An 11271-nucleotide genomic window follows, 5' to 3' on the forward strand; every position below is an offset into this window, starting at 1 on the left:
GCATTTTTACCTTTAGATTTTTTCTTATGAAAGGTGACCGCTATAGAAACCATATACATTGTGATTTTGTTAAAATTTAATATCTAGAACTTTGATTATTTTAAAAGTTAATATTAAGTATTTTTTTTTTAACTTGGCTTTAAATTTATTTTACGGTTAGACATAGATCAATTTCGGATAAAAAAAAATATTCAAAAATATATCTAAAACTTCAATGTTTTTTATTTACATTGCGATAGAATAAGAAGATAGTGTGGATTTCGCCTCTTAAACTCCCATAAGTTAAATTCCATACACTGTGTATTGTATACATTACATTAAACTAAATATACTCTGTGGAACAGTGTATAGGACTAACCACAACATAATTCTATAGTTAGTAGGTATGTGCTTATATGCTGTTACTGGACCAATGACCACTTACCGATGTTGATAGTTGAATGTTGGTGTCACTTTTTTATTTGTAGTTTCTAGATTTGTTTTTTATTAATTTAATACTAATATCGACTCGTAATTTAAGAAATCGCAAGTACTAAAATTATCCAAAGCTCAACAGAAAATGTACATTTATATCTTAGTTTATGTCTAAAATACTTCGATATTGTTTTTAACATAGTAAAGAATATATTTCTTAAATATTCATAAAAATGATTTGTATACAAATAAGTGTGTGAAGACACGTTAATAAAATGAATAATATGTGTTTGTTTATAATTTATGTCGTCTAATGAATAGATGAGTTGGGATCAATAAGCCAAATTAAATACAAAGTGTATCACAAGTGTCAGTACCATTTTTAACAATTGGACCTTGAAAACATGCTTACCGACAGCGAAAACACCGTCACCAAGCAAGATGATGATAACGACGCTTCGCCTGACAACCTTACTGTGAGGGTCGATAAAATTGAAGTCGTAAAAAAACCCGATAAAGAGGCAGATGCAGAAGATCCGAAACCACGAATAGTCCTTACATTTCGTTCAGAAAAGTCAGGTGCAAGGAGCAGCAACATGAAGATTGTATCCACAGAGGAGAAACATGAAGATATATCCCCTAGACGTTCAATCAGGCGACGCAATACTATAAACTATAATTATGTAAAGGAATCAGATGATGACAATATAAGTCACGCAGATTCAGATGATGATGAGCCTATTGAAAGTATGACACACAAACGTTCAACGAGGCGTAGAAGTAAAGATTTTTCTGATGTCATAGCCAATGCAATAGCAAGAAAAGAGAAATCTTACAATGAAAGTAGCTCAGTTCCAACTCAAAGATTGTCTCGCAGAATTAAACCAACTGCTAAGATATTGGCGAATGAGGAACTGAGGATGGGTTTAGAGTCACAAAATAATGCCCGTCTTGGAATATCAACTGAGAAAACAACAGAAGAAGGTGTGAGGACAAGGAGATCAGCTCAAGTCAGGAATTCTGAGAGTGTAACAGAAAAAAGATCATCTAAACGTAAAATCCATGAAGATAGTACATTTGAAAGTAAAGACGGTGATAACTCAAATAAAAAGTTAATGCACATGGGAACATTGGGGCTGAAGATAGCGAAAGAGGAGGACTCCAGCGAAGCTGAGAACAGGTAAAGTTCTTAGATGTTAGCTATTGTAAAACAAAGGTATGCTCTATACAGCCAAAGTTAAAGATGTATAAATATGATTGTTTTTAAAAACTTCACTACAATCCAAAAGGAACTGAAACATGTACTGTTGGAGGGAATAGTCTCAAATTCTTACAAGGTTTCAATTGTTAATTAAATGAATTTCTGTAAATATAATTAAGATATAATTAAATTTAGTCAATGATATTCAGTTTAAATTTGTAGCTCCACAGATAATACAGGAGTTCTAAATATAAGTTACAAAGAAGAATTGTATGAGAATTATAACAAATAACAACACTTGCTATTTATAGTTAGAATACAAGCACCAAAAAAGATAGCATTTTTTAAAAGGACCGAGTTTACTAAACTGCATTGTTACCAGTTAATAACATACTTATAAGAAATGTGGAAATGTGTTAGTAAATTATATTTTTAATCTATTCTAATAACAGCAACACTACCATTTAATAATCCGTTCACAGACAAAATATAATTAATCTGTCAGATGAGAAACAATTAAAAATCTTTTTCAACTGAATTTAAAAAAAAAATCTAAAATTACGCCATTACACAAAATTTTGCATATTGTCAACCGTCCGCATGCTAGACATAATGTATAGATATTTGTCTTAACAGAATAATATAAAATGTAAATTAGTCTTCTAAATGTCTATATATTTTTGTGTTTCAATTTTATTTGCTGTAACTAATATTTTTAACTAAAATTTTTTTAACATTTTAGGGATATTTTAAGGTGATGTTTTTCCAATGCATGCAGATTAGCTTAAACCAGTCTAGGTCTTGTAGATCTTCATACATTATTGACCACCAGATGTTTAGATTAGTAACCACTGTGCTGTGGACTTCTGCAAACAGTTCAAGAACAAGTACATTCCTGAACTTGATATTAGTGCTTTTTGTATAAAAAGCCCATTAATGTTTGAATAAATAGAGAAATTGCTTCATAGTTTACTTTATTCTATAAGATATGTAACCTTCCAGAGTGTTTTATCAATTAGCAGGTTTGATATGGCATTATGTAAGAAAAAATATCTTTATATTTAATTTTACCATAAAAATGAACATGGCCTTGTTAGTATTGAATAGATTCAGCCTTAACATTTAAATAGTTTCCGGCTATCATGGCTGTCCACTTGATTTTAGAAAAACAGAAAGTTCAGCACACGACGGGGAAGACGAGGAGATCGATGACGACACAGAGGTGATCAGTCAACTGCTGCAGGCTGATGAGGAGAGTGCCAGCGATGAAGACTTCTGTCCCGATACATCTAAGAGGAGACGATCGCGAAGAAATTGTTCACCGTACGCTATCGGGGATGAGGCGCCTTCCCAGCTACGTCGAGTTCATGACATGCTTATATTAAAGCAATCACATGTCGCCTATGAAGATGTCGTTGGGACGGCGCTTCCAGATATTAAGTCAATATTATTACGTGTTCTTTTGCAGACGTTTATTTTATTTTGTTTCTTATATTTTATTGTTATATTTATGATTTGTGCTTCGTATGTGATGTATCGTAAGTATTAATTGGCCTGTTCTATATGTTGTTTGTTATATTTCAGTGCTCCTCTCCGTCGTTCGTCTCGTAAAGCCAACCTCGGTCTTTACAACTATGACGCGTATCAGTTTGACGACATCATTGATAGGTATATTAGTTCCGATAACAAAGAAGAAATAAACAAATACTTCTATTAATATGAATATTTTCACAGTGACTTCGAACCCAAGAGAAAAACTACTCGAACACATACAGAAGAGCCTCCGTCGGAAGATGAGCCGGAAACAAAAATGTATGTAACTTAAACATATATATATCAAGTATCCTTAATATAATAAATGACTTAATGAGTATTGCAAGTAATCTGCTCGGTGATGGTTGTAGAAAGATCAGGACACTAGTAAATTTTAATTTCTCTAATAGTTTATAATACTCTTTAGTGCAAGTGAGGCTGTAGGCGGTGAGGAAGAGGAATCAGAACCAGCTGCTCCATCAGAGGCGGCCACCGTCGTCGCCACCTGTCTCTGTGAGGAAACTAGCAACGTGTACGCAGCGCCCGCAGACCTTACAGGTATATATATTGACATACTTATATATGTTAACAATATTATGACGTCCGCTTTTGAATTCTTTTGTTAGAGTATTTTTGCTCGAGATAATCCACAGTCATGCCCATCAGCTTGTTTCTATCTACCAGTAGATTAAAATCACACTAAATACTTGTATTATGAATGGGATTTTTGTGGGGAAGTATGGATGCTGATACAGTACAGATTTTAGATGTTGGAATGTGAGAGGTAGGTTATAATTAAGTCGTTACCTACAGCTCGTGGGCTTATGGTATGAATATTGTTTTTTTTTGTATGGACTCATCCTGACGCAGATATAGAGCTCGATGACTTGTCCCCAGAGCCGGTATTCTGTCAGGCTATCGAGATGGTGGAGGGTGTGCGTGTGGGGTGCTCACACCGGGCGGCCCGGGCTCCCGGGGGCGAGCTGCTGGCCCTCCGCCGGCCGGGTCTGAGGGCTCCCTACTTCCTCGCCTGTAAGCTGCACGCCGCACAGCTTGCCAAACACATGTGCTGTCCAACCTGCGGCCTGTTCTGTACACAGGTATGACAAATAACAGGTATTAGGAAGTTCCGAGTCAGTAACATAATATTTATTGGTATTTAACAAGTTTCAGGAATACTAAAATTTCAAACATTGCTCCAGAACATATGGTTCAGTTTGATGTATGCATATAGTGTAACCTTACATTAATTATATATAAACTAATTTGTTCCTAGGGTATCTTCTACCAGTGCTCCAAGGACCACCTGTTCCACGTGGAGTGCGGTATAGGTGGCGAGGCGAGACAGCGCGCGGGCTGTCCTCACTGCGGAGTGTTGTCTCATAGGTGGCAGCCTCTCAACACGGACTACGGGCGGGTCAGGATCGACATGCACTGCAGTAACAAAAGAGTCTTCCTGCCCGACCAGAGGGAACAGTGGTGGGTTACAAGGATATACTGACATAAACGGACCTGTCCTCGTGAGAGACAACTACCTAGCAAGTGCTTAGAGAGAATACACGAGCATCTTTTAATTTTCTCATCTTGATTTACGTTGCAATAAGTTTCTAATTGTTTAATAAGGAAATGTAGCGTCTATATAATAATTCCAGCACCCCAGCGTTCCTCGGCTTCTCTTCACTCGACCCCGCTCTACTGGACCCCGAGCCGACGTTCCCAGACGACTTACTGCCTTTGATACCCGACGTGAAGAAACTCATAGAAGCGGCGGACGACGAAGACCGCGACCACTGCACGGCGCAGAATATATACGACTTAATCATGACTGAAAACGACGCGGAACAAGTACTGACCAAGATAGGTAACTAAAACTACATACATATTTATAATTTATATGTATTAAAAAAAATTTCATTACCTTTAACAACTCGTCGAAGTTGCGACGTACGGAACAATTAATACGAAAATGATTTCAGCCGAGAGGAAAAAAATCTCACAAGAAATGTACATGGTTTTTATGGAATTATGTCCATTCCTAAACCAACAGCACTTGCAAAATGCGAGATTCGTTAATAAGAAACTTATATTTTCGGATTACTACGGGTTATTTTATTATTTTTAAAACTACATCCTGACGTTTCGTTTACTTCACAGCAACCGTGACCACGGGCAGGCGAGACGTGAGTGTCACTCTCTATTCAATGAAATACTCGTAGTAATCCGAAAATATTAGTATCATTTAAATGTACACCCGTGAGTCTTAGATCTCATTCATTAATAAGAGTTTGGAAATTGTTATATAGGTATGAAGTATGAACCACCGTGGTTGATAAAGGCAGCAGTTTTCAGAGCGATAGCTCTTAGCCTTATATGACCGGATCGTAATATATTTCCAGTGCGTTGTGATAACATAAACGAGTGTGTGCCCGAGGCGTCCGGCGGCACCCTGGCGCACGCGGCGGCGGTCCGCGGCCGACTGGCGCCGCTGAGTGTGCTCAGGGCGCGGGGGGCCGACCTCGACGCCGCCGACTCCTCCTGCAGGACACCGCTCATGAGGGCCATTCAAGGTTACACTCACATCACCGCTTTATTCTGAAAGGCGGCCCGGTCCATACATCTACAATATTTTGCACAATATTTTTATTGTGCAATAATACTGAATAAATTTTTTGTATCAAAACGTTCAGTAATATTTAGCAATAAGATTGGCAAACCATTCACGTGACTGAACTGATCACAACCGCTCAAAACAGTGAACTGAAAAAATATAGCGCAGTACCAACCCTACACAGTACAAAACATACATATTGCGCAATACAATTGAAGCTCATCAAACTTCTGTTCAGACACATCTTAATTTTTCAATATTATCCCTCCACTGCTAATAATATTTTACAACCAACTATATTGTGTAGTATGATTGTAGATGCATGGACCGCTACAAAACTTTGTCATATTTCATAAATTCATACTAGAGGGATCATAATTTTTGATGTTACATCTCTTTAAAGATTCCATGACAGTTAGTGCTGTCTAAATTTTTTCTTTAAAGGACTGCATCTTAACGACACAAAACGATTATGATAAATTAATTATCCGATGTACCACAGCACTACTAGACAAAGAACATTCGGAGGAAACGGAATTCGAAGGCAACGAAGCGGAAGTGTCGGTTAAGAAAGAAGATGAAGTTGTTGCAAATGACGAAGACAAGGTAAAGACGGAGACCGAAGACAAAGAAGACGCCGAGCACGAGCTCAAGGACGGCCAAGAAGTCCCCGAGGACCCCAGCAGACCGGCCGACGACGAGCTCCTTAGTGTTATCAAATACTTAATAGCAGCTGGCTGTGACGTCAACAAACAGGTCCGGCGCAGTCCCGTCGTAGCATTGTTAGCGAACTGTTGCTAGTTCATCTGGCCCGGATTCACCCGGAGGCAGCAGGTTCGATTCCTGCTCGTGTAGATATATTTATTATACTATACTTACTATCTGAATTTGAACACTTGAAAAAATGGCTTCTATTATGAGCGCCTTGTCGAAACTTAATCTGAGGATGACCGTCTGCCATTGTTTTGTTCACTAAATATTTACAAACAAAGACTATAATTATAACGTTAGAAGCTGTGGCCTGACATTGTTAATAAATTTTTTCCTTATTTTTATGGCCATTTTATTAAATTAGTGATAAAGTAGAGCTCAATAAATATATAACACAAATTTGAGTTACTATATCTGAGAGTCCGTGACTGTGCCCTGAAGGGTCCGGAGGGCATGTCGGGCCTGCACATGTCGTGTCAGTACGGCGGCGCGGCCGTGTGCCTTATGTTACTGGAGGCAGGCGCTGCGGTCGACGCCAGGGACCACGGCGGGTGGACGCCGCTCGTGCGCGCCGCCGAGAACAAACACGCCGCCGTCGTCAGGTTCGTTGTGGAACACCTTTATAAATGACGGGAAAAATAATTACTTTTCATTGTTTTTACTTTGTATATATACTGCTACATGTTTTTAATAAAAATATTGTCTTAATATATTTCAGGTTACTGCTGGCAGCCGGGGCGGACGCCGCGTCTTGTGACAACGAAGGCAACCAGCCCATACACTGGTGTACACTGGCGGGCGACTCGCGCTGCCTCGCCATGATACTGAGGGCCGCGCCGCACGCCACCAACGCTCCTAACGCTCACACTGACACACCGCTGTGAGTGCATTTAAACACCTACCCACTGTTGCATCACTGACGTAATACTTACTCCTCTTCATTGCGACATACAAATTATACTTCATATTGATATATGTAGAGTATTCTGTATTTTAACAATTTTCTGTTATCGCAGTCACATCGCCGCTCGCGAGGGTCACTACTCGTGTGTGGTCGTGCTGCTCGCCCACGGAGCCAGGGTCAGTGTCCTGTGAATATTAATTGTATGTGTAGAAAGTTTCTACATACTTTGTTTACATTGCAGACGGATATAGAGAACTCGTCCGGAGAACTTCCGGTGGAGGTGTGCAGCGGTCCGTGTCACGAGGCCATCTCTATGAACATGCAAATGACTCTCGCCGTCAAAGACACTATGACACGGGTGAAGGTCATTACGAGGTACGCATTACGAGCTTATGGAGTACGCCCCTTGTTAGGGTCTGATGAGTCATGTATGTTCTCCAGTGACCTGTCCAACGGACGCGAGCCGTACCCCGTGAGTGTGGTCAACGAGGTGGACGACGCCTCGCCCGCCGCCTTCACGTACGTGTCACAGCATGTGCTCACTGAACACCTCACCATAGACAACACCATAGAGACCATGCAGGTGACACTCACACATATGTACATACATATGTGAAAAATATAATACATTATAAAACCGAAGTCTGTGAGAATGGATGTATGTTGGTGGCTCCTTAAAACTAAAGGACGGATCGTGATGAAGTTTCCTAAGACACACGTATAGATGGTTACAGTATATATTTGTAATGTTTCTGTGAACCCGTGTCAGTGTGTGTGTTGTGTCGTGTCCAGGGCTGCGAGTGTGCGGGTGGGTCGTGCGACGGCGAGTGCGGCTGCTGCGTGCTGTCCGTGCGGCGCTGGTACCGCGCCGGCCGCCTGCCGCCCGCCTTCCCCCACCACGACCCGCCCGTCATGTTCGAGTGTAACCACACGTGCGGCTGTAACATGGTGAGGCGCGACCCGTCCTTACGACGAATTAGAACCTAAAAACGCTCCGTGTGAGCGACGTTGCAAACTTGTTGTAAGGGTACCGACGTCTGAGCGCTGGTGATAATAGCTGATCATACCTCGGTAATACACAGAAACGGTGTACGAACCGCGTCGTGGGTCGGATGGAGAGCGCGGGGTCGCTGAACACCCCGGTGCAGGTGTTCAGGACCAGGACGCGCGGCTGGGGACTGAGGGTGCTGACCAGGGTGAGCCGGGGGGAGCTGGTGGCCCTGTACCGGGGGGAACTCGTCACCAGTGAGCGAGCCGACGCGCGGACCGACGATCAGTACATGTTCGCCTTGGACCTGAAGCCCGACCTACTGGAGGTAGGATTGCATTTACCGATCATAAACAGGGACACTTAAAACCTAACGTGTATTTAAAAAATATATATATAAAAATATGGAACTAAAAATTTATTAATACGAGCAGAATTTAAAGCTCCACCCTCCGGAACATCTCGACATCAAGTATTATTCAGTTTCCTCGTCATACAAGCGCCCGCTCCGTTCACTGTATATCATACAACAGAATTTCAATTAATGTACAACCTCGTCACTGCAGTACCATTGATGACAAGATTTTACGAACTAAATGTAAACTGCTGTCACGGTGTAGTCTGCGGCGGACCCCGGGCAGCACACGTGGTGTATGAAGATCACCGGCAACGGCTCCTGTGACTATTCATTCTAAGTTACACGATAGTTAATGTTTGTTCCTCTCCAGCAATGCAGTGACAAGACGCTGCTGTGTGTGGACGCGTGTCGCTTCGGTAGCGCGGCTCGGTTCATGAACCACAGCTGCCGGCCGTCCGCGGCGCCCGTGAGGGTGTTCACCTCGGGCCGCGATCTGCGCCTGCCGCACGTCGCCTTCTTCGCTCTCAGAGACCTCGCGCCCGGCGACGAGCTCACGTACGTAAACAAACTGCTGCTGCACTCGCTCACGGCGGTAGTATCCATTAGGAACCAGGAATCCATAGCCATTGACGGAATTAAAATCGATCATTTCTGAGATCCGTTTAGGAATTTAGGTTGAAATATATGGTTTAAACATTTGGTATTTTCATAAATGCTAAATGGTGATAGAAAAAAGTCAAAAACTCAAAGTCATTCATAGGCTTTTGTCCGTGTTTATTGGATCTGCGAGGTCACAAGGTCACGAGGACATCACACGATTGACAAGGACTAAAAATATTTTCCGTAGAAACACTTCTTTGACTCAATAACTGACATACAAATATTAAAAAAAAATCTAGCGACATAATACAGCGGGAGTTCCCGTCATATCTACATTATTTATTTTTTATACTCACAAGTATTTGTCACGTGTGATCGTTTCTTGTTGCAGTTTCGACTACGGAGACAAATTTTGGTCAGTGAAGTCGAAATGGATGAAATGCGAGTGCGAGTCGCCCGACTGCAGATACCCGACCAAGATGGAGGAGGCTGATACATAGCAATACTCAATGTTAATATGTTATTAAGGAGACATTGTACTATATAGAATATAACCTAAGACAGATGTAACTTAACAGTAATGATTACTCATTAAACGTTTAGAAATCACTGTGGTGTTGTTTATTCGAGAAGACATCGCTCACAACTTGTAAGACGGTCAGAGATTATACGTCATAATAAGAGTTGTAATGTGTTTAAGCATTACATTGTAAAGAACTTAAAAATAAAATGAAATATTATTTTTTCGTGAGAGTTTTATACAACGCCTCGAATACATATTTTTTCCATCATTCGCACATCACCTGAGAGGCGGCCTCAGAGTTTGTGTACCTAAATGAAAAACATTCGTCAGAGCTCTTCTTTTCTTTCATCGGCGTCTTCAACTTCGTGCAGTTGGTGACTATAACGGATTATCACAGGGAAGTGTGTGCTGAAATAATAGATATACCGTAACCTATGGTATCGACATCTACACTTCTTACCTTGTCTCTATACATAATACAAGTTTCATTAAAATCTGTTTAGTAGTTTTTGTGTGAAAAACAATATACATCTACACTTTTACACAAACTGTCACCTTTATAATATAAGTAGGATTCATACAATTCGTCCATTGTATTTTTGTGTCTTTTAAATAACTGTCTGATCTGTGTCCATAACTTGATTGACTACAAAATTATTATGATAATGTCGTTTAATCCAATACTCAGAACTGTGGTTAAGATTATACAAGGTAAACAGATTGTTTAAAATATGATGTCCATAGGAAACTTAATAGTTAAAATTTTTAAGCTGCTTAATAACTAGTTTCAGAACGAGGACAACAAAAGAAAACTGTACGTGGACCTTTACCACTCAACTCTTTAAACTACGAGAAGCAAATTTTACTTTGTTAATCTAGTTATGTTAGGTTCGCGAAAGTTCCTTAAAATGATATTGATATTTAAAAAAATATTTGAAGAGGGAAGTTGAATTTTGAGAATTGAGAAGTGATGCCGGATCTCATGGAGAGCCAAATATTAAAACTTTACTCGCCTGGATGATTCAGGAAATACGTTTTCAAATTAATTTGATTTAAATCTAAGACGAAGAAATGTATGTACAATTTTTTTTTCTGATATATAACAGTTACTACAATTGAGAAAAATAAAACTAGACAATTGGTCAGATGCATCGTTTGAATTTACCGAACCTTAATTTTTAAGTTGATCAAATAACGTTCATAACATAGATAATAAGGAATTTTATCATAAGAGAACATAATTTAAAAAAAAAATTAGCTTAACTTAATTGTTTCAATATTTGCATTACTTTTTTATTTTGAAGAAAATCTCGGTACTGTTTTTAAGGTACGTAACTAAAATTTAATACTCTTTTTTTATAGTTTCAGGTATTAGTAGTTTTATTAAATAAAAATAGAAATAAGAGTAAAAATAATTGCAATACCCTGATT

At 39.7% G+C, this 11271-nt stretch overlaps 1 protein-coding gene across 2 annotated transcripts; it reads left to right on the top strand.

Moving 5' to 3' along the window:
• The first annotated feature begins 391 nt into the window (after nucleotides 1-391).
• Nucleotides 392-9926, top strand: LOC116779389 (histone-lysine N-methyltransferase EHMT1). 2 transcript variants are annotated; one of them, XM_032673651.2, is made up of 19 exons: nucleotides 392-1594; nucleotides 2780-2938; nucleotides 3200-3283; nucleotides 3350-3427; nucleotides 3576-3706; nucleotides 4046-4248; nucleotides 4425-4627; nucleotides 4801-5009; nucleotides 5545-5715; nucleotides 6259-6512; nucleotides 6909-7069; nucleotides 7186-7347; nucleotides 7484-7547; nucleotides 7613-7746; nucleotides 7813-7954; nucleotides 8164-8319; nucleotides 8454-8687; nucleotides 9088-9272; nucleotides 9709-9926. In XM_032673651.2, exons 1-19 carry the CDS (start codon nucleotides 819-821, stop codon nucleotides 9815-9817), a joined length of 3615 nt encoding a protein of 1204 aa, XP_032529542.2. In that variant the 5' UTR covers nucleotides 392-818; the 3' UTR covers nucleotides 9818-9926. The 2 variants fall into 2 exon arrangements, with proteins under 2 accessions (XP_032529542.2, XP_032529551.2); XM_032673660.2 differs by lacking the exon at nucleotides 2780-2938 and having other exon boundaries at nucleotides 393-1594.
• Nucleotides 9927-11271: the final 1345 nt, after the last annotated feature.

The sequence above is a fragment of the Danaus plexippus genome (genome assembly GCF_018135715.1).
Source record: "Danaus plexippus chromosome 3 unlocalized genomic scaffold, MEX_DaPlex mxdp_34, whole genome shotgun sequence".
Classification (NCBI taxonomy): domain Eukaryota; kingdom Metazoa; phylum Arthropoda; class Insecta; order Lepidoptera; family Nymphalidae; genus Danaus; species Danaus plexippus.

What these genes read in the sequence shown, in the direction of transcription:
- LOC116779389 (XM_032673651.2), top strand. Translation starts at nt 819, where the DNA reads ATGCTTACCGACAGCGAAAACACCGTCACCAAGCAAGATGATGATAAC. An exon ending in TCCAGCGAAGCTGAGAACAG is followed by an intron (nt 1,595 to 2,779) that starts GTAAAGTTCTTA and finishes ACTTGATTTTAG; the next exon opens with AAAAACAGAAAGTTCAGCAC. An exon ending in GCGGCCTGTTCTGTACACAG is followed by an intron (nt 4,249 to 4,424) that starts GTATGACAAATA and finishes ATTTGTTCCTAG; the next exon opens with GGTATCTTCTACCAGTGCTC.